Source organism: Hyaena hyaena, unplaced genomic scaffold (genome assembly GCF_003009895.1).
Source record: "Hyaena hyaena isolate Hyena2069 unplaced genomic scaffold, ASM300989v1 scaffold_381, whole genome shotgun sequence".
Lineage (NCBI taxonomy): Eukaryota > Metazoa > Chordata > Mammalia > Carnivora > Hyaenidae > Hyaena > Hyaena hyaena.
The window spans coordinates 1,013,289-1,037,551 of NW_024081012.1; the positions used below are offsets into that span (position 1 = coordinate 1,013,289).

General features: G+C 36.3%; 1 protein-coding gene across 2 annotated transcripts in view; it reads left to right on the plus strand.

The window, feature by feature from the left end:
• ARHGAP15 (Rho GTPase activating protein 15) overlaps positions 1–24,263 on the plus strand; it is a 629,407-nt gene that overhangs the window by 344,243 nt on the left and 260,901 nt on the right. For both annotated transcript variants that reach the window (XM_039250736.1, XM_039250737.1), the window contains exon 9: positions 20,369–20,491. In XM_039250736.1, coding sequence (XP_039106667.1) covers positions 20,369–20,491 — 123 coding nt within the window. The remainder of the gene's footprint in view (positions 1–20,368; positions 20,492–24,263) is intronic.

A 24,263-nucleotide genomic window follows, 5' to 3' on the forward strand; every position in this document is an offset into this window, starting at 1 on the left:
ATCTCAGCACATAAAAATTAAGTAATGGCCACCTTTTGTTATATTAGCAACAGTGACATTTTTAATTAGCTTGAGTATCTCCATTTGTGCTTGGGTATGACACTTTTCAGAAGCCCAACCTCACATCAACTCTCTAGTTCCTTCTGCAAAGAAGATAGAAAATCCTTCACATGCCTCAGATGCTTGGTGTCTCTCTTTAGGGCTCTTTTTAACAGACAACCATGTTTACCAGACAACAGACCATTCTTTGAATGGCATTGACAACATAGAAACTGAATTCTCTATTTCTCCTCATCCCAAAAATGGGTTTTGTTGTGTTGCTACCTTTGTAGTTTGCTTTTGTCACACTGGCTGGGGCAGGGCAGGGGGGGAGTTGCTTGAGATCTTAGCAAATACCCCAGGATGATGAAGTTATTTCAGAGGAGAACTTTTATTTTGATTGGCTATTGTATTTTCCGTCTGTCATGGTTCTCTACTTCCATATAGGAGGACAAATTATTTGAGCCAAACAATACAGCGCAGTTTGGAAACAATTGGCTTTTATGGGCACAATCTTATTCTTTACATATCCATTTTTTTAAAATTGTGAAAATCAAGCCAACTTTTTTTTCAAAACAATGCAGTTTCTCAAGACTCATGGAAAAGACAGCTTGAATTGAATATTTTTTTTCAATTTCAGCTTTTGAGGGAAAAGAGTTAGTTGTGTAAATCCAGCATATATATTTGTCCAAGCATTCCTCCATTGTGTTTTAAGTATTAGTGGAAAAGAATATTTTATGTGAGGGGTTTTGTCTTCTGGTGTGGTTCTTCAAGTTCCTGACTCTTAGTCCTATACTCATAAATCAAGCATATTCAGGCACAAAGCAGGTAATTGAGGGGAGGCATTTGCTCCGTAATTCCATCCTGCCTTTCTTGCACACATTTGCAAATGTAAGTGATTTGCATCTGTGCAGACGCCCTTGAGGGGCTTGTCTATCCTCATGTCATTTTTAGACATCCAAGAAGTTTCTTTGTAAAGCTCTCATTCTGTGCTGCCAGATGGTTGATGCCACCCCACAACACCATATTTTGAGCCAGGAGGACCAGTTTAGCAGGTAGATGAAACAACACCCATTACAATTATTGTCACATCTCACGATTCGGTAATGGCAAAATGTACTTCTCATCACATGTTCATTCCAAACGCAAAAATGAGTAAAATTGATACGGTTTTCCTTTTACACTAAGAATTGGGCACAGCTGCTCCCTTACAAACATTAAAAGAAGAAAATACAAGATAATAACATCTTTAATTTGTCATGTTTCTCAGCATCTCTTAGAAAATTGCTTCATGATACAAGTCTCCGTGGCCTGAAAACACCTACGTTTGCTACACTTTTAAGCACCACTTTCCTTCATATTATAATTATGAGAGAGGAGAGATTTCTAGCAAACATAAAGACTTGGGGATCCAAGGAAGAGGATCTGAACACTTGAAATAATGCCTCATCATACTGTTCAATTCCATGATTTCTTTTGCAGTCTTTTGTTTGACCATTATTCTATACCATTCATTTACCCTGCCAGGAAAAAAAAAAAGATTAAAACTAGCTATCTACATGGCAAATATTAAGTAAAGATAAACATTTTAAATACTTGCTAGACTTTCAATTATTTGTTCTTTCCCATGAAATGAAGATGCATTGATCAGATAGGTAACAGTAGTTAGCTTTGGACTATACAATCTTTAGGGATTTATATACACCATAAATTAATATATAACAAAATAGGCATTTCTTACTAGATTTTTAAAAAACTGTAAAAGAAACCCAAATGTCCAACACTATTGTTTTGCTCCATCAAAAAGATTTGTTAGAAACTTCCCTGAGAACACCTTCAGATCACATCATAGACATAATACATAATTTAAGTTATTAAATTTTTCCACTTAGAGATTTACAGATTTTTCCATTTACAGATCTTATAGATGCAACTATTCTAAAAGAAGAACAAGATTTTCATGGAAAAATATGAATTATACAGTAGTTATATTGAGTCTTTATTGCTAATGCACAAGGGGTTCAGAACCATAATGACGATATTGGGCACTTAAGTCATTAGGCTGTCATATTACAGCAAAATTATTTGTACTATATAATCAGTTTCCTTTTTTATATTACACAGATCTAAGCTTAGTTCATCTATCTTTGCCATTACAGTACTACTTTGTTATTGTAAATACCTATTTTTAAAAGATGATTTGAGTATGTTCATCGTAGTTCAAGTTCATGTTTATTAGACCTTTGCTTCCTTAAAGCTGGGAAATATGATCGAGGGAAGTTTGCAGTCTGCTTCACAGTGTCTTGTTTGATTATGTATTGCCTCACAGTGTCAATTGCTATATAGTTTATATCTTAAGTACATACACGCACACTGAAAATTTCAAGGGAAATGGGAACCAGTTTTCTTTTTTTCCTACCAATATTTTCATTCTACTCATATTTAAGACATGATCCTGCTCTTAAAATTAAAGTGAAATTCTGTTGATAGTCAATATTTTTAGGGACTTTTAAAAGTGAACATTTAAAAATGACACCTGATGATTATTTTCAATAAGAAGAAAATCATTTGGGGGGAAAAATAAAGTTGAACCTGAAAGCTTCAGATGAAAATTAAGGTGAATATGGCTTTGGCTTTGATAACTGGTTCTGGAGTTTCATAAACCTATTAGAAATGGATGTTATTATTATTCAACTAGTCAAACTTCTTTCTCGGAATTGCTTTACTTGTATTAAATGTCATGATGGATGAGTTGTTTTATTATTAAATTCTAGGGTTTATAGAAGGCACAATATAGCTCACTGGGCCCATAGAATGCTATGGGTTCCTTTGTGTGTGTGTGTGTGTGTGTGTGTGTGTGTGTGTGTGTGTCTTTGATGTAAAAGTTGGAAGACATATGCACTTCTGAGTTTGAATAATTTTTGGCTGAGACTATGTGAATTGATTCCCATACTGGGAAATGGCATACAAGTAAAATCAGTAGTCTATTCAAATCATTGTACAGTCAAGTCAGCTAAATATATGGCAATTAAGAGCAAAACCAAACCTCAAACTGAACAAAACCAATTTATTCTGTAGTCAAGTATACACTATGTCTGAGTGTGTTTCTCCAACTTTTCTCCCCAGACCAAAATCATGATTTGGGGAATATATTGTAAACCAGACAGTGCCTACACAGTCTTTCCTATATTAAAACAGGTCATCTGAAACTGACCCTTTGTGAGGATTTTAAATTTTATATTTTTCCACGAGTTTTCAAAAATAAAATTGTGTTTACTAGGAAGGTTAAGTAAGTATTTCCACTCTGAAACTATTATAACTGTCCTGAGCACAGATTATAAACTTCAAACACTTAGCCCCTGAGAACCTATAGTTAAACCATTCATACCTTCCGTATATATATTTTAGGGTTCGGCTGTAAAACTAGTTAGGGAGAAGACTAGCATGTTTCACAGGTAGCCTACTACAAAAGAGGAATACTAAAATTCAGAAGTCTAATTATCCCAGATAAAAGAATAGAGTGTAACTCATTTGACCTGTTCTATTAACTTGAGATACAGTGAGTCATCTTGACTTTTTCCTCATTGTCATCTGTAATGAATCACTCTGAATCCCTATACAAATTGTCCTACTGAGATGCTAACATAAAGCCAGGTGAAGAAAGAACTGAAAATACAACTCACATCAGAAAAAGTCTCTTGTTTGGGGGGGGCTCTGATTTCTGTCGCAGGCACATGGCTTTGCAGTTGAAAGCTACCTCTTCTGACTCACCCCGCCCACTATTGTGGTGAGGCTATCTCTGAGTCAGGTAACCATACCAACTGCTGCGACACCCCACGCATGCGCTCCAGGGAGTTCTCTCTACTGACACGTGCCCATGTTCGGATATGACACCTAGAGGCTCGCTCTGGAACTGCACTGTCCAGTGCGGCCATCACTAGCCACCTGTGGTGACTGAGCATTCGAAATATTGCAGTCTGAACTGAGATGCACTGGCTCTAGGTGTGACAGACACATCTGATTTCAAAGACTTGGCACAAAAAAAGAATTTAAAATACATCGTTAATAATTTTTATATTGATTACATGGAGAAATGGTAATACTTTAGACTGCATTAAACAAAATATATTATTAAAATTATTGTCTGCTTTTTCTTTTTGATGTGATTGCTAGAATATTTATAGTTACCTATGTGGATGGGCCTGGTTTAGGAGGTCTGTGATCTCAGCCACATGCTAGGCCAGAGTCAATGTCTCCAGGAACCTTTGGACATGCCCCACAACCAATCTCTCTCTCCTCTCTCTCTTGTTTAAAAATTGTTCATTTATTTGGGGTGCCTGAGTGGCCCAGTCAGTTACGTATCCAACTCTTGGGTTTTGCCTCAGGTCATGATCTCGTAATTTATGAGTTGGAGCCCCTCATTAGGCTCCACGTTGACAGTACAGGGCCTGCTGGGGATTCTCTCTTTCCCATTCTCTCTGTGCCTCCCAAGCTCGTTCTTTCTCTCTCTCTCTCTCTCTCTCTCTCTCTTTCTCTCTGTCTCCCCCTCTCTCTCGAGCTGGGGAGGGCCAGAGAGAGAGTGAGAAAGAGAGAATTCCAAGCAAGCTCTGCACTGTCAGCATGGAGCCCAATGTGGGGCTGTATCTGATACCACAAATCCTGAAATCATGACCTGAACCCAAATCAGATATTTAACTGACTGAGCCACCCAGGTGTCCCACTCCCTCTGTCTCTTAAATTGAGTTTATCATCCTTATCTTCCTTGTCATTCTTATTATTGTTACCCAACCAAGTTTTCCAGCTTTACATTTTTTCCTTCATCTCTCATTCACCTTCCTCCTAATAAGTACCATACAGTATAATTTTACTATATCCTTGGATATATAAGTATGCTTAGAAGACATTTAGTATGTTTTGTATATGAGTTCTCTTTTTATTATTTACATAAGATAGGAGGGATAACAACACTCATATCTGTAAATAAGTGAGTAAAAAAAGAATACCACAACATTTTCTAGATGTTCAAGGTTTAAAGAAAAGGGCTTGGAACCAGGGTCTGTTTCTTTTATCAGATCTTTTGTGAATATAAGCTCAGACTGTTTTTCAATGATAATAACAATTATAATTTTCCTTCTTAATAGAATGTGAAGTGAAAACTTACTTTCCTGGACCATAGGGTTTTATCCATGCATGTTAAAAATGTTGAAAATAAAGGAATTAGAGATTTTATTTTTCTATGAAAAGACTTCACAGTATAGTGTTGTATTCATTCAACAAATGTATACTGAGCCCTTATCATTTGCCCAGCACCGTTTTAGGTACTGAGACTAGAGTCTCTGAAAAATAAATACAATATGATAAAATACAGGCAAAAAAATCTGCTCGTATGGTGCTAATATTCTAGTGGGGGAAAGAGAGATGTCAAAAAAGGAAGTAAAATATATATTGATGAGATAATGATATTTTAAAACTTAAAAAAAATGAAAAGGAGATCATAAACACCTAAGTGGGGGAAGGCTTGTGATTTTGAACAGAGAGGGGGAACCTGTGAGTGATATTTGGGGGAAGACCTGAGGAAGTAAGGAAGATGGATATGTAAGTATCTAAAGAAAGAGAAGCAGCATGTGCAAAGGCCCTGAGCTAGGATGTGCTCAAGAAAGACTAAGGAGGCCAATGTATCTAAAGTAAATTTGTGAGCAACAATGAGCATCACCAATCATTTCCATCTGGTGGTATGGTGTGGAAGGTTACCAAGCAGACAGTCATTCATTTTGAGTTTTCTTTTACTCTATTGGCCAGAACTAACCCTTCTTGAGAATAGTGGATATGACCCTTTGACCTGCATCAGCAAAGCAAAGGATCTTCTTCCTACTAACCTATTCCCTCATCCCTGTCCCCACCATATTCACTCCTCATTCAGCTCCTCATGTCTTTAGATTTTCTCTAGAACTAACATCCCATCTGTAATTAATCAAGTGTTAAGGATCTTTAAATTTTTTTAACATATAAAAGATGTTTTAATTGTGATTATTAACAGACACATTTGTGTGCCCTGAGGCTGCATGGTCTGGGATGTACTTCTGATACAATTCTGATAACAATTATTACATAAGGTAATGTTGCTGCCATATTTATCAAAGCAAACCTTTTGCCGATTCTGTTAGGTTAGACGCAAGATTTCAATCTTAAGTTAATGATAAAATAGGAGATTTTTATTATTTTTATTTATAAAATTATTATTATTAGCAAAAGTGATAATAGTACATGCATTTGCCAGGAAGGATTTATACTTCCGGCACATTTATTTCCATCAAAGCTGTAATTAATAAACACTCATGAAATTAGAGAATTTGGTATACAATGTGTGAAAGTGTAAGAAAATGTACTCTGTCTCAACAATTTCTAAGGTTCTTCCTATGCCATATGGACATAGGTCTTTACTGATAGTTAATATTAAAACAAGCCTAACAATTTTTATATACATAGTCCAAATTTCTTCAAGTGTCCATATCTACTTTCTGTTAAGACATACCAGTATTGTAATTTTCACTTATTTTATTTTGAGAACTTTCACTTATTTATTTTGAGAGCTTGTGTGCATGCATAAGCGGGGGAGGGGCAGAGAGAGAGAGAGGGCGAGAGAGAATCCCAAGCAGGCTCTGTGCTGTCAGCACAGAGTCCCACTTGGGGCTCGATCTGACAAACTTTAAGATCATGACCTGAGATGAAATCAAGAGTTGACGCTTAGCTGACTGAGCCACTCAGGTGCCCCGGTATTATGATTTTTAATTGTTAGTTACCAATGCCCACAGACCATCTCCATTTGACTCACTTTTATAGAGTCCAGTGCAACCAGTAACTTACGTTAATGATGTTAAGGAGGATGAAGGTAAGGAAGAAAGGGAAGAAGGGGATAAGGACAGTAATCTACTTGTGTACATACAAAGCATTGTGATGTTTTACATCATAATATTTAATCCTTGTAACATTGTATTTGAGATATTTGTATCCCTATTACACAGATGAGGAAATAGAGATTCAAGGCATTGACGTCACACACTTTCTTAATGATAGATCTGTGAATTCAAGATCAGATCTCGTAATAGGAAAGCCTGTGTGCTTTCTATCATGCATTTTGCTCAGACACTACCCAATTATGAAACACTTTCTTACTGGCCGCCAACTGTGTATTAGGCTTAAGGAGAGTATAGGGAGCACCATTAAATTCCAAACTGTACCAAGAAGATCTGTCTTGCCCTACCCTCATTCTGGACATCATCATGTATCCCAATGGCAGTTTATTTCATGTGGCCACAAAATTGGCAAAATAAATCTTTTTGCCAAAATGTTATGTGACCCAGAGCACATAATTTTTGGTTGGCCCTTCCCTCACAATGGAACAATTAAGTTCCATTTTCCTAAGCAGGGACTCTGTCCCCCTCTGCTTTCTTAGCCATGACATAAGCCAGCACCTGTCTGTGTCATCAGGAATGTTTTCAGACTAAAATCCACAGGTGTTTTTTCATTTTTTTTTCTCTTGTGCTATTGAGTGAAAATAGCTAAACTTGCTTTCTGATGACAGTTCAAGGGAATATTTCCTGGTGGAAATTTCCTAACTGAACTGCTTGACAAAACAGGGAGGGAGTCAGATCCTGCTAGAATATTTCTCTTTTACTCTTGGTTCTGCTTTGACAGTTTGAAGGATTAAGGGATAACAATGACAGTAGTTCTTATTATTACTCAAGTCTTACCATGTCTTTCTCACCATGCACAGTGTCCCTGTTGGAATAGATGCTTATGACTACATCTGTTGTGTTATTTAAAGTAGATCTTTAAGTCAAAATGAGGATGTGTGCGCGTCGCCTCATTTTGAGTTTGCTTAATGTTTCCAACCATATTTTAGAAATAAATCCCAAATGCTTTTTTGCTAAGTGCACTTTCCTTTCAATTTTAAACCTATGTGTATTTTAAAGGTCATTTAATCTGCCCATTTCCAGTTCCTCTGGCCTTAAATCATCACCGTGTTATTTTATGTAAGAGGTACTTAATGTCTCAAGAAGCTTTCGGAGACCTTTAAAACCCAAAGACATTTTTTTCCAAAACCAGAAGTTCTACTTTGTCTAGAGTAAACATGTTTGAAGAAAACCAAGATCTTAGCCTGTTCAATAGTCCAAAAGTTCGAATTTCAGAGGAGTTGGAACTCAGTGAAATACATTTTCCCAGCCGTAGCTCAATCTTCTCTCTCCCCTCCTAATTTAGGCCGAAACACATGGAGAGGATATCCAGCAAAGCATTCTCCTTAGTGACATCTGTGTCAGGAGGAGGGTCCTGGCAATTGGCAACAGGATCCTCTCTCTCCCCCAGGGAAATGGAAGGCTCAAAACCCCAAATCATACTAATCTATTACAGATTTCAGGTTACCAAAAGTTAAAGGAAAGGATAATAGCAAAACACTTAGCATTGCTGCATGTCAAGGGAAAGGCTACTGTAATCTCCCTTTTTGAGCCGTGTATTTCTTATATTACTATGCATGATTATGCATGCAAATATAAATACATTTCTATATCCTATTCAAAACTCTCTAATTCTAAATATGTAGAATGAAACAGTTAAATGACTTCATTGAGCCTCAGATATAAAATTCCTGGCCACTGGAGAAGTCAGGCCAGTAGTGGGCGCTTAGAGCAACAAATGGCCTCCTCTGGAGCAATCTTCTGGATTTATGGGCAGTTTTTTCTAATAGAATTAAATCTGGGATTAGAGAGATATAAGGATGTCCTGACAAAAACACACAAATGGTGGCTGAGAAATTGGAACTGAGTCTCTACCTTTCTGCTTCCTACTATGTGGGCTTTGGCAAATGGCTTAAACAATTTGGGTGTCTTTTTCCTCATTGCAGGAGTTAGGACCATTTACTCTGTGTTCCCTCAAATTCACTCCAGAGTTAATATTTCAAGTTTTTGTGACTCCAGCATGAACTGTGCCCAAGAATGGGGTTATCTGATGGTCAAAAACAAGAAAAAGCTTGGCAATTGTATTACAATGAACTCATTTAGAAAAATAAATATTTGAGATAATAACTGATTTTTGACAGAAGGTAAATCTCCATAACTATTTTTTTGTGTAGTGGTAAAAAGGGTTACTCTGAAGATGTGGCTGGAAAGCAGAAAGCAGTGCCATTTGACACACACACACACACACACACACACACACTGTGACCACCATCTCAGTACAGGACCCCAGATAGATTCAAAATGGACTACAACTAAAGCAGCCTGAATCCTCACCACATCAAATGTCACAGTGATATGTGCCTTTATGGGCCTTTTCCTATTTTCCCTCCTTTAGAAATGTGTGTTATGAATTATGATTATTGCAATAGAGCCAAGTATTCACCGGGCTCCAGCTAGATCTTTGTTTGCGAGCTTACGCTCACGGCCAGCTGCAAACTGCAGCTGTCTGTAAGCATTTGTGAGGACAAACTGCTCCTCTCTCCCTGAACATTTAGCCATAGACTACACACTGTGTCCCCAGATCTGATCCGCGTTCCCTGTGCATTATCAATACACCCTTGTGGGGGAGGGTCTCAGTGGTTCACACGCACATTTTAGAGAAATAGCTAGAAGCTTATGTCAAAATGATTCCTCTAATAGAGGGTTCTGTCCCACTAAAACTATGTTGTGAGGGACTAACTGACTGGCCTGACATTTCCTGGTCTTTCTCTGACAAAAGCATGGGAGGCTGCCACTCTGACAGGCAGTCGTTCTTCAGGACATTGTGACCCCTGCAAAGAATGCCAAGAGAATAGACCCAAGGCCAGGACACTATCTCAGAGAGAGGGAATGTGGGAGTGAGGAGGTCATGGGCAAGGGGCAAAGCCAGAGGAAGGGCATGACCCAGGGTGCTGAGTGCAGCCATTCTCCTGGGCCATAGTGTGAGCAGGAGGCAAGACAAGACTCAAAGGACTCTTTGTCTTGGGAGAAACCCTAATCTAGAACTTCCAAGTAAACTCGGAACTCTGTTCCTTAATAAGGGGCTTTAAAGAATGACATATTTTGCTCATGTCGCATTTGCCACCCTTCTGCAAAAAAAAAAAAAAAAAAAAAAAAAAATTTATTTTCTTATTTCCAGAGAGACAGAGACAGCATGAGTGGGGGAGGGACAGAGAGAGAGGGAGGGAGAGAATCCTGAGCAGGCTCCGGGTTGCACGCACAGAGCCCAAAGCACGGCTTGAACTCACAGAACCAAGATCATGAATCAAAACCAAGGGTTGGAGACTCAACCAAGTGAACCACCCAGGCGCCCCCAAATTGTTTTTTAATTTCTAGCCACATTCAGGATAGAAGTTGGCAGCACCAAACCACACTTAATTCAGCATTTGTAGAGTTAACCAAAATCTCTCCTGTTTTATCATCAGAGTGACTCATGTGAGCTGTAAGGATCAGTTTTTACAGGGGTGGCAATTTTGGGAATAACCTGAGAATTATGCTAAGAATTTAGGATTACCCTGCTTTCCCCAGGCATTTACATACAGTAAACTGTGAGCTTCTTAAGGAGTAGAAACTAGAACTAAAGTTCCTTTGGGCCCAGGAATGCTCCTAGGACATTGCAGGAAGCATGAGATATGATCAGTCAGTACTTGTGAAAGGTATGTTTTTAGTTTTTTTTTAATAATTATTTCAAATAAAAAATAAATCTGGAATTCTTCCCACTCGTGGGGTATTATTGAGAACTGCTCTTTATTATATAAAAGCATTATTTTAGTAAGAAATATGCCTTCTTGGAAAGAAATGAACAATGCAAATTCAAATTAATAATAAAACTGTACAATACATAGCATGTGGCCAAAGTTGGCCTGAGTCACTCACTGGAGAAAACACTCTAAGGTTTGGGAAAAGTCACAACCGTGTGTGTGTGTGTGTGTGTGTGTGTGTGTGTGTGTGTTTGTGGGCAGAGCATCAGTGACCCAACATAAACACTTTCTTTCCCACAACTTAAACATACACACAATACTTAAAATAGTTTCATTCAGGGGTAGAAACCATGAGAGTCACAGGAACATTAAACAATAGCAAAGCTCTGTTAGTCCGTGATCTTTCCATATTCAAGACGATTGTAAAATAAAAACAAGACTCTACAAGGGATCGATATTTTCCAGAGAAATAGCATCTTACAGTACAAGACTATTTGGATTGCTAAGTGCCTTCACTTCTCTCTGTGTTATAGTTTGCTGCTTCCTTCATTGAGAAACCTTTTTGCTGGATGTGTTACATACGATGAGCTTGGGTGTTATAATAAACAGAGAGGAAGGCTCAATAATGTATTTCAGTTAGGAAGAAGCACTTGAAAGAAATTGGTTTTGCTATACACATGATGTGAGCCAATCAATAGTGGTTTAGTCTGACAAGCACTGTCAATATCCATTGTCACAGTTCAGAAACTCTTTAATGGATAGTTCTTCAAAACCCAATGATTTCAACACATGTTCAAAGTCTTGAAATACACTCTACCTGGCAGAAATTAATCACAGATAAACTCTTGGGGTTGTATACAAGTATTTTTTTTAACTGAGAGCCAAATGGCAGTCAAAAATTGTATCTATATTAATATATATTAATTTAATGTAAATTAATATATGTATAGAGTTTATGGAACAGCTAAGGTTATAATCTAATAATACCAGATACATAGTAAACACCCAGTAAATGTTGAAAAAATGAGAAGGGATGGAGGATGAGGAGGGCCCTGTTCTGTTCACTTACTGACTACTACAGTCATGATTGTGATATAAGACATCTATAATAAACTCATAATTCACAATCATTACTGTTTATTAGATACTTATTATACACTAGATATTGCTCTGGGTGTTTTACATATCTTGGGGCATTTAATTTGCAAAACAGTCCTTGGTGTGGATATTATCAGCCCCATTTAACAGATAGAAAAATAGAGACACAAAGAATTTACGCTTCTTGAATAAGATCTCACTTCTGTTAAGGGACAGAGTTGAGATATAAATTCAAATTCCAAAACCTATAGTATTCAAAGTAAGGGAAGGAATGCACATTTTCTTTTTTAAAGAAACAGCATTAGCTGTTGGAAAGAGGCCATAGTTTAGTGGTTCTTGTCTGCTTTCACCCTAAATGTTGATCCTGAAGCTTTACTTCTGGGTAGCAACCTGGAATTGAAGAGGCAGGCTCTGTAGTTGGGCACAGAGAAGGATAAGACTTCCTGACTTGGCAGAGGGAAGTGCTGAGGAGTTTATAGACGAGAATGCACATGCTCATACTATTGTGGGCTAGATATATGTCTGTCTGTCTTTGAAAAAAAGATTGAGTGATGACAGGAGTCAAGGACTGAATAATTGGGAGATCTGGCTTCTGGTTAGGTTGCTAGCCCTTTTTGCTTAACAGGGAGCCCCAATCCCCATTCTACATCTCTGCTTCCATATCCATTCTTGTCTTGCTGCATACGCCACCTGGAGCATGGTGAGTGACTCCCGTATTTGCCTACAGCCCAGTAGCAGAAGAGCTAAATTCTGTTCACGGTGGTTATGGCTCTGTGCAACCCAGATGCTGTCTTCAGCTGTTCCGACTGGCAATCCAGAGAGTATTCGGCCATCAACTCTGTTGCTGTCCTGTGATTCACTAACTCCACTTAAGGCAACTCATTTTCACTCTTAGGCCTATAGTGATGTGCACCACCTAGAATCATCTCAACCAGCAGTTTTATATACAGCAGATAATTTAAAACCTTAGGTTGGAAGCATTGGAAGTACTTGACTACCATTGGAGGCTATTGCCATCTCTCTGTATCCTTAGAACTTTAACAGTATTGCCAAACAGATGGAGAGGCAGGCAGCAGGGCAGGTTAGGAGTTCCCACAGGCTCAAATCAGGCAGTCCTGCACTTGACTTTGGCTTTGCCATTTATTTGCTATGTGACTTAACCTCTCTGAACCTCAGATTCCTGACCTGTAGAATGGATAACAATAAAAGAACCCACCACACTGAATGGTTATAAGGACGAAATGAGATGTAGCATACTTACTGCAGTTTCTTGTCACATTGCAAGTACTCTAAGAACATGAGTCATTATTAATAATATACGTTGTATTAGGATGATCAAATTTCCCAGTTAAAGTGGAAATTGAGACTGCTTTAAGAGAATCAATACTATATATATTACAATAGTTAGATTGAAGAAAAGTTAAATATATGTTTATTTATATATCTTATAAAATTATAAATTACATATATCTTATACATATATAAATTTACATTTTCTTATGATCTAAACAAATACTTACTCCATCACTTCCTCTTAAATATTGATTTTTTAGCTTAAAATTTCTCTCAATTGACCTATGCCTATAATATACATTTTTAGGTCCTCATTCAAATTTTTGTGTTTGAAAAGTTCAGAATACATTGTAGCATGTTCTTGATCACCCATAGGGCCCAGAGTGGAGAGATTAAAAAAAAAAAAAAACAACTTCCAAGTTATCATTTATTACTCCCCTCCATACCCTCTGAGAATACATTTTTGCAAGGGTAAAAACAAATATGCACACACAATATGTAGTGGTAGCTCTCTCTATTTACGTCTGTCTGGAGGGGAGAGTTAAATACCACCCACCCAATTCAAATACTGCTAAGTACGGTCTAGGATCTGAGTCATTATGTAAAATCAGCATTGAAAGTGCCCAATATTCAGGGAGCCTGGGTGGCCCAAAACGTTGAGCTTTGGGTTCTTGATTTCGGCTCAGGTCATGATCCCAGGATGGTATCAATCAAGCCCCCCTGTTGGACACCATACTGAGAGTGGAGTCTGCTTAAGATTCTCTCTCTCTTTTCCTCTCTTTCTTTATCTCTTCCTCCCTCCCCCTTGTACATGCTCTCTCTCTTTTATTTTTTTTCTCTCTCTTTTAAATTAAAACAAAAAGAAATTGTTCAGTACACTTAAATATGAATATAATTTCATTCTCCAGCTAGGTAGGCTTTCTTTTCCCCACAGAAATCCCAAGTATTAATTTCCTATTTTCTTGCCATGCTGGTACATCTATGGTGGAATTATCATGCCTGCAAACTCAATTGTTCTGTTTTTTTATTTTTGTTCTCTGATGTTCACATTCATCTATAAGGCTCTTCTCATTTGATTTGGCTGTGGCCTGTTTTCTGTTACCAGGAGAGAACGCATTCCTATATTTAATATATAATCTTTTCTCATGGAAAACATATTTCTACTGCATGGTGCCCTTTGTCTGGATTATTGCCCTATGTTATTTTTTCTTTTATTAGTAATTTCACTTTCAAAATCAGCTACTGCTTTAGCTCAGTAACCCCTTACTTTATTTCTAAATTTATCAAAGTTTTGAACAGCTCTCAAGTGACAAAGTTTTACTGACTGTATCAAGTCATAGAAGATGTCTGGATGATCTGAAGCTTTATATCTTATACTACATCTGATTTCATTTCAAAAAAAATGTGTCGTTTGTCTTAACAGACACTATAGTTTTTGCTCTTTCAGTATATTTTCTCTTTCTTCTTTTTCTGAATATGTAGTATTTCCATAACCTTTGAAGCAAATATCTTTTTCAACTCTCATTCACAAAAAGAAACCAGATAGACTTACAATTGAAGGCAAATTACATCTGTAATAACATTACTCAATATTTGCACTACAGAATTGAAGTTGCATCATCATCATTACCATCATCATCATCAACAAAGTTATTCATTAAGTAATTCAAAGCTATCTATACTAAGTGCTATAAAGAGGTTAAACAAAACACCCAGACTCATACTATAGAAATATATTATCAATTTAGGCACATCTCAGATATATTAGCAGCAAAGTCAAAATATTCGGCCTATACATGAAAGACAATGAAGATTTACATCATAGACAGATGAATGCATTAGAAGTAGAACACATGGATGCATCTATTACTGAGAAAAGCACTCATGGAATTTCCATATGGCTGAATGACAGGGATATGACAGTAAACTTCCAGTTCTTTATCAACCCTGGAAATGTAAAAACATGGTCAGATCTGACCATTTAAACTAGTCAATTTAGTCTAAAAGTAAACGATTTTCACTGTATGAATTTTCGCTTCTCTTTAAAAGGGTAGATAGCATAAATATGAATCATTAGATAGTTACTGTCCACATACCCATCTGTTTTGAACTGATCACTTATTTTGTATTTCTGTAATATCTAAGTGGGACTTAAGTGGTTAAAACAAAGCACTGCTGTAAAAATGCTCTGCATTCCCTCTTCCAATTATTTCCAGATTTAATCGTGATTTGTGTCTCAAGCAAGTCACTTAAAGTTTCAATAATTTAGCTTCTCAGGCTACAAGTTGGGGGATTGAAAATATGTCTTCTATTTACATTGAGCATGTGAAAAAAAGAGATAGTAAATGACCCACAGTATATATATTAAGCCCAAACTTACCCTCTCAGCCCACTCTGACACAGGGAGTTACGTGCAGTTTTGCAAGCTCTGAAAAGCGCATGCTGGAGAGGGCAAAGCAGTATATATCACAGCCTCATGAAATAGCACAAACATGTATGCCCTATAAAGGAATCAGGCAGGAGGCTGAAAGAAATTTTAAAAACTCAATTTCTCTTTTTAATCAATTGTAGGTAAGCCATTCTCATTTCAGTAATTTAATAAATGGTACAACAAGAAGGTCAGATTGGAAAACATGAGTGGAGAGAATTCAGCACTTTGTTATGTAATCCTGTGATGGTTGGAGAAGTGTTTTGGAATCTCTTGGGATTAAGAGCCTGATATAACCTTATTTTGCCATTTCTTTCTTGATCTCCCTCCCTGGACACTTTGGTGTGGTAAGATGATCTTAGCTGCAGCCAACTTTGCCCTTGAACAACCTCCCAGACTCACAGAATCAGGAGCTCTCAGAGGCTAACACAACCATCTACACCTGATGTCAAGCTCTGCATAAAACCTAACCAAAAAAGTGACAAGTAGCCTAGAAAGTTGTTTGTAATAGCATTTCCTTTAGCAACATTTCTGAAATGTTAGCTCTCCAGTATTTCTAAATAAAAAAAAAAATAATAACAGCATGTAAGTGTAACATGGGAATACCATGAAAACAGCAGTTTGGCAGGAAATGGGGATATTACAAAATAAGGTCCCCAGCAAGAAAAATTCTGGCAGATGCACAATTCTGGATCATATTATCTAAAATACTGGATTCTGGGAAAATTTGAGGGTTTTCTTTTGTGGTTCTTATTCCTTAATAGAATGGTAGTGAATGTTCATCATCCAAACTGGGTTGATTCCGCCTCCCATTACTAATGTTGAAAAATAAATATACAAAGGGCATTCATTACACTCAGCTTTTTCATCTTGAAGGGTGGTTTTAACACCATTAATGGTGGTGTCGGGTATAAAACTTAAAAAGCCTTCAGTCCTTCAGTGGAGCGTGCCATAATGTATACAGAAGTTGAATCACCATGTTGTACACCTGAAACTAATGTAAAATTGTGTGTCAACTGCACTCAGATAAATAATAATAATAATAATAATAATAAGCCCCGATTCTAACTATTCTTTGGTGTAAGCAGCTTTAAGAGCAATTAAATCTCTCAATGGGTTAAGAATGATGCTTGAGGATGCTTGAGGCTAATGCCTTTGGCCTGTGTGTTGAGACTTAAATTGTGTATTGTTATTGAAAATTCTTAGGCTTTCAAAAGTATTCCTTTTGGGCTTGAAAGAATGGAATGGAAAAAAGAGGAAAGCATAAGCAAAATAAAAGTAAATTATAAAATACCTGGAAAGCTAATCCAATTCAGGTTTTTTTCTCCACTTTCTGTGGAGATGAAAATATGTAGAATTAAGAGTGATTCTTCTGTAAATCAGATTAAATGCTTTAAAATTTAAACCCATATCTCTTAAGTCTCTTTTCATTTTTGAATAAAAAGTTTAAATGGGAATGGAAAAAAACACTGCTCATTGGCTCAACATAAATCTTTAAATTGCAGTAAAGTTCACCCTCAAAAAATAGTTGAATCTCTGAGGAAAAAGAAAAGGCTGAATTCTATTTTTCATAAATGATGGATTATTGTACCACACTGTGTATTTTCCAGTAAAGTGTCCTTTTATTTGCACTGTGTGATTACAAGTTTCTAAAAGTATGTGTGGGGTCACTTGGGTGCTGTGGGAAAATGGAAGGAACACTGTTCTGTGAAAATCAGTAGTGAAATCAGAAGCAAACTATGTCCTGATTATCATAGGCATGTGTTTAAATTTTGCCTTCCTTAATTGGTGATGTTGTATTTACTTAAAATGAACAATTTGGCAAGTTTTTCTCCCTTGACAACAGAAGAGCGTAAACTGTTTTATAAGTTTGGCTGTTAAAATCAGATTTGTAAACCACAATATTCAAAGACTTTTACTGCTGTTTACAGGGACCCCATGATGGACTTGGCTTTATAACCATGTGCTTTTTACATTTTTAGTTCGTATTTATAGCGCTTTCAAGTTATTTGCTTAATAAAAAGTATGCTATATGTTACAGTCATCTATTGACTTTAACTTCTGCATTACTCTTCTTAGAACAAAATGAGTGGTATGAATGATGGCAAAGGCCTTGTAATGTGACTTGTCATCTGAGGATGATTATTTATCGCATCAGGAAATGGAGGTAGATGCTGTAGTCTGTCTCGAGGAAAGTCCTCATTAGAGGCAACTTTGGAGAGTTTGGCTGTGTTAAAACCAGTGTGATCACACCCAAGACTGCTACTTTCTCAGTGTTTGTGAGAAGCAAACAAGACAAAGCATTTAAAAATATTATTTCATGTTCTTTGAAAACACAATGCACCTTACATACATTTTTCACATGTAGAGCCATATGGTGGTATTGAAAACAATATACCTGTTTTACAATTTATCTGTGAAATGTTTTGTATGTTTTCATAACATTTAATATATATTTTATTTGTAATATTATAAATGTAAATATATAAAATATATAAATATGTGTTTACATAATTATTTAAATATTTATGATAAATATTTCTATATAGTTGAATGTGCATTTATTCATATATGTCTGTTTAAATATATATTTTATATATTTTGTATATAAATATATAAAACATACAAAATATAAAATATATAAATATATTTTATGTTTATATATAATATATAATTTTTATTTAAATATTTTTATACTTTATATATTTAAAACTATATATAACATAAACATATATGTAAAACTAAGAATAGTATCAACAGAATACCTAAGGGATTGTGAAAGATATAACTCACTGTATAATCATTTTCATAATCTTGCATTTATACTCTATATACTTTCTAATCACATTATTTTAACTAGTTCTAAAAAGGCCAATAAACATGCCTCTTTTGATTCTGTATTTCTTGGCATTCTGTCATGGAAAGTGACAAGATTTTGAGGTGAGACTAGAAATAGGAAATATTACCTTTGGTAACCTGTGAAAAATTTGGATGGTTTATGCCATATTATTTCAAAGGCAGACTTGAGACCAAAACTACCCTGAGGAAGATTTTTTTCTGAAGGACATTAAGTGTGTTTCTTCAGCCTCTGATACTAGAACCTAGACTATGGGCTCTGATACAATTGTCAGGTGAAGCAGCATACATGACTGGTGGTCACTGCAGTTATTGGACTCAGATAAAAACCGATTAAATATCATGTAAGGACAGTATATTAAGATGCTGAGAATGACTTCCAGTCATACAATTTTGAGTTGGTTAATGCCTGATATTCATTGCCCTATAAAAGCAATGATTACTTATGTGGTTTCTGTGGCACTTGCTGTTTTTCCAAAATGATCTGAGGTGAGTTCCTTCTCTAAGATCCCTTAGCCTCTTGTACTTCACACCACACCATATTATTATTACATAGGCCATATATAGTTTCCTTTACAGCCGTTAAATCCAGCCCTGCAATGTATGTTCTAGGTGGTCAGTTTGTGTTTATTTTTTCATCACCTAGCAGAATACCACATAAAAATCTTATAAGACTTGTCCCATATCCAGATTTAACCTTGGACAAGTTACTTAACCTTTTTGCCTTAACTTCCTCATCTCTAAAATGGGTAGAATTATTTTGCATATTTTAAAAATTCATTGTGAGAGTTGATTCAACAAATATTGCGTGAACATTTACATAAACATGCCGAACAATGTTGGAGGTATTGGGAGACTCATTAGTGAACAACATTTACAAAAGTAGATAAAAATATCTGCCCACATGCAGCTTACATTGCAATAGTATTAAGTTAAATCATGTTAGATGCTTAGGAAAGTATCAAGCATGTGGTAAGTTCTCAGTACGTTTTACATATATTATTATTAACCCAATCCAATGATTGATTTATTCTAAAATATGATTTGAGAGGAAAAGAACCTCTATGTACCTAGTAAAGTACCCTAGGTACTTCCCATTATGTCAACAATTGAGTTAAAACAAGGAGGGTCCATTTAAGATCCATTATCTTATAGAGAAAAGGAATCCAGTCATTAATAATAAGATACCTTGAATATATTTAGACTCTATGCTTAATGAAGGTCCAGACTTTAAGTGTTATGTTCATCATGAAATTCACAGCCTTTAGCACAGAGCCTGATGATCAGTAAACATTCAGCTAATATTTGTTCATGAATGAATCTGACACACACTTAACTTTAAAGATACAGCTTAGGATAGGAAGCTGAGGAGAGGGGACCAATGAACACATGGAGGAAGTCTGAGGCAAATTTGTTTCAGAACGTTTACCTAGAACTGGTGGTAATTTCACATTAATAAGAAAAATAAGAAATAATTACTTCAGAAAAATAAATCACTTTGAGTTAACATCAAAAAGAAGATTGACAAAATTATTTGAGCAGGCAGAACCTTTGAAAATGCCCGAATTACCTACAAGCAGTATATAATCATAATTAACTGAAATTAACAATTCTAAGAGTTTCTCCTTTAATGTAGATGAATTTTTCTTTGACTATAATTCTGTGTATAGATACAGATAGGTGGACTTATGCAGATAAAGGTCATCATATTGAATCTGAGGAGATGCAAGTGAAAATAAACTGTGAATGTATAGAACTAACCACATTCTCATTGTAAATTCAGGTGGCAACAGAGCTAATATATTCATTCGGCCAAATTTTTACTCCTATGCTGTGTCTAAACAGAAGAGCTTGAGCTATTAATTCCAGTAGTTCCATAGCTACTGCTTTCTATTCATATTTGAATAAAGTAATAATCACAAAGGAGAAATTTACTGAAAGCTTTTTTTTTTAATCTTTAGTGTTCAGACTGCATCATAGTGCTTCCGATACAAGCGACAAAAACCGAGTTAAAAGCAGATTAAAGAAGTTTATCACCCGAAGACCTTCCCTGAAAACTCTGCAAGAAAAGGGACTTATTAAAGGTATAAGACTTTTTATAATTTTACTGTAACAGTGATAAATGAATATGCCTCTGTGTCCATAGTTATTCAGTGCTAAAGAAATATTAGGACATTTTATTCTTTTTAGGTTGTTTATTGAATGTCCTGCTCTAACAGAGGAAAGAAAAAAAAAAAAAAACAACAGTTGTCCAGAAAACTAATCCTGAGAAAATAAAGGTTGCAGCACAGAATCATTGAAAACAATACTTAGTTTTACCCTCAGCAGAGCTGGGCTCTGCACTAGGGGGCAGAAAAAGGTATCCTAGAGGCTCATCAGAATGAACCCCTGTCACCGCGTGCCTGGGCAATCCAGGTGCACATCTACAGTCCCAGCATGCTTAACACCAGCAGCTCTTTTCACCCTTAGATGTGTCCTGATTTGGATCATAAGTTACCTGATCATCTTAGTCATAGTCTGAAGTGAATGCTAGGAAGAAAGTCCAAGACAAACCAATGTCATGAAAATTTACGAATTTGGAAGCTGGAGAACTAAAAGCTCAGTCTACACTGAAATAAGTAGGGACTTTCGCAAATATATCTAAGGTAAAGAACAAAATATTCTAGACCATCTTATTCACCACAGTAGAAAAATGTAGAGTCTGGCTCTGGACTAATTGGAAATCAGACCTGGGATCTACCACTCACTCATATTGACGTTGAACAAGTCATGACCTCTCTGATTATCAGATATCTCATCTGTTAAATGGGGATACTTATACCCACCACTGAGAAGGCCATTGAGAGAAATAAATGAGATAATTCATGTAAAGCATTTAATATAGTTTCTGGAATTAAGTATTCATAAATGTTCTCTGCTATTAATGCTCTGAGTAGTCCCTCCTGTTGTTATTACTGTTATGGTGTCAAGAGAGATGAGTAAGGATGAATGGATACCTAGAACCAGTGATGTAGTAGACAGAGTATCCTAGGGGCCCACCAGAACAAATCTATGTCACCAGGTGCCTAGACAACACAGGTGCATACCTAGAGTCCTATAACTGGACATCACTTACAAATTACACAGGTAAAATGTATTATTTTCTTAGCAAGACAACATACACATCAAGTCCATTATTTACCCTGCTTTTGTAATTTTCTACCTGATGGGTATATTTTTAAAACTGACTGTAAGAAGAAATTTGAAAATGGACTAAAACAAACTCTGAGAACAAACTTAAAATGTTGATCCTTATGGGAGCCGAAAGGTGATTTAGTTACACAGTCATTTCCCAGGAACAGGGCAAAACAGATCTTAATATTCTCAGCAATAGTTAACATGAGAATTACTTAACTAGGTTATATACCTGTCTGTCCTATGAATTTCAATCCATTCTTAAACAGGGGAACTTATCACAACAGTCATCTGGCATTTTGATCCAATCGTAGAAGGTGAAATTTTTTTTAAATTTATTTCTGAGAGAGAGAGAGACAGAGAGACAGCATGAGCAGGGGAGGGTCAGATAGAGAGGGAGATACAGAATCCAGGCTCTGAGCTGGCTGTCAGCACAGAGCCCGACGCGGAGCTTGAACCCAGAACTGCAAGATGGTGACCTGAGCCGAAGTCGGACGCTTAACTGACTGAGCCATCCAGACTCCCCGAAGGTGAAATTTTATGAAGCAAGAGTGGGCAATTCTTAGAATGTACACATTGAGGGGTTGAACTGGCACCTGCTTTAAATAAGGCTTACCTCAGACTTACACTTTTCAGGGTCACTTACAGTATTGGGTCCTCTACAGATTCAATTTCATATAATAATATACCAGTACCTTCACTCCTATCTTAGAATGCACCCCATAGATTATAATTTTCCTTGAGAGGATTTGGTTGGAGATTACCTACCATTCTGAAGAAAATAGAAAACTAAATCAGTAGTCCAAACAATCCCAGTTTGGACATAAAGTCCAAATTTTCCTAACCGTGGCAAAACGAAAAGGGTTTCAATTCAGTGGCACGGTCTGGCCCCAATCAAAATGCTAAAGAATTGACAACTACTGTGTTCTAGCATTGGTCTCAGAAAGTGGCCAAAGAATCGGATGCCTAATGCAGTTTTCCTAGTGATGTCATGGAAGCACTGAACACACTCCAGTGTGTACATTTCCTATCCTAGAGCTCCGTTAAATTTCTACCATAGCTGACCAATGAGTCAGTATTCATTAGTAGGGCTATGGAAAATCTATGTGAAATTCTGATTTGATAAGCTTCCATTATTGTCTTCAGTGGAATTTTCTTCCAAATACAGATCAAGTTATGCAAATATAATCACTTCTTAGGCTTGTTTCAGTTTTAACTGTGAATTTTTTAAAGCGCTTACTGAGATTTATTTTCCTTTCACTAAGTGAAAAGCATTAAACCGATTTTTAAAAATACGGGCCCAGTCAAATTTAGTACCTTAAGTCTATTTTCTTAGCATATTTGAGACAAAGACTTAAGGAAAGCAATGAAATCAGTGTTTTTGATCAGTTACAAAAAATTGTATAAAATAAGTGAATGATTAATGGTTACATGATCTCTCCAAGTAACATGACTTAACTCTTTCAAAGATAATTACTCAGAAAGAGAGATTATGGCCTTTAAAATTGTTCTCAGTGTATCTGCCCACAAGAATATGCATCAAATTCTTTCAACAGTCTAATCTTCTAGGTCTGAATAATGTCCTTCACAACAAGGATCGGGAAAGCTCTGATGATAGTTTGGATCTTAAAAGTGAACTTTCTGATGCTTGGGAGGGATTTGCAGGGCCACAGACACTTTTCAAAGTGTTTTTAATCCTTTATATAATGTGTCCAGCAGGTTGAGACGTCTGTGCTTTGAATTCAACCATTCTTTATTTAGCACCCAGGGTGGAGCAGGAAGGGCTATGCTTTCTTGACCGTATAATGCCCAGCTCAACAACATCCACAAAGTACTTTCTGTGGAAAGAGAATTGTCTCAATAGCACATAGTCTGAACTCAGTCACAAACTCTTCCTTCCATATCTGTTTTTTGGACTCATGGAGACCTGGCCAAAATGTGATTTCATTGGCTAGATGTTACATATGGAAACAGTTCCTTGATGGGGCTGTATTTTCTAATTTCTTTAATATGACTTGAGAAGGGTATATTAGAATGCCAAAAAAGAGGTGGCAGATAATAATGGATGATGACTCAATAGAAAGAAATCTTAATAGCTCAGGTGGGTATAGGAGTCACTATACCACTGCTGTGGTAGCTTCTGAAAAGTTTTCGATTTCTCCAAGTGCTTTCACATTTGCCAAGAAAATGGCAAGTACCTTTTAAATGTGTGAGTTTATTGCATTCAGCATCTTATCAGAAATAAAACTCAAATCAGTTTACTATGTAAATTATAGGGAAGAGGTACATTTTAGGGTAGTATCTATGTTTGTAACATATTTTCTACTTGGTTTTGAAGCTGAAGTAATAACTCTTTAGTGTCAGCCAAACTACCTTATATAATCTTTCAAATAACAGCACTGGCATCCAAGAACACAGGAAACACTCAGCAATGTAATTTCTAGTAAAGATAACAATTGTTTGTTTTGGGGGGAGCAACTAGTATTTCTTTATATCAAAATGATAGAATTAGAGAGGATTTTATGTTTAGAAAGTCGTTTCTTTCATCTTCATGTGGATAAAACCATAATGGATGGTATTAGTAGAAATCGAAAGTAATAATGTACTACTTTATTTTGTAATCACTACATTCTAAAGGAAACAACCTTTTTATTTTTATTTTTTTTTTGTTATTGAAAATTC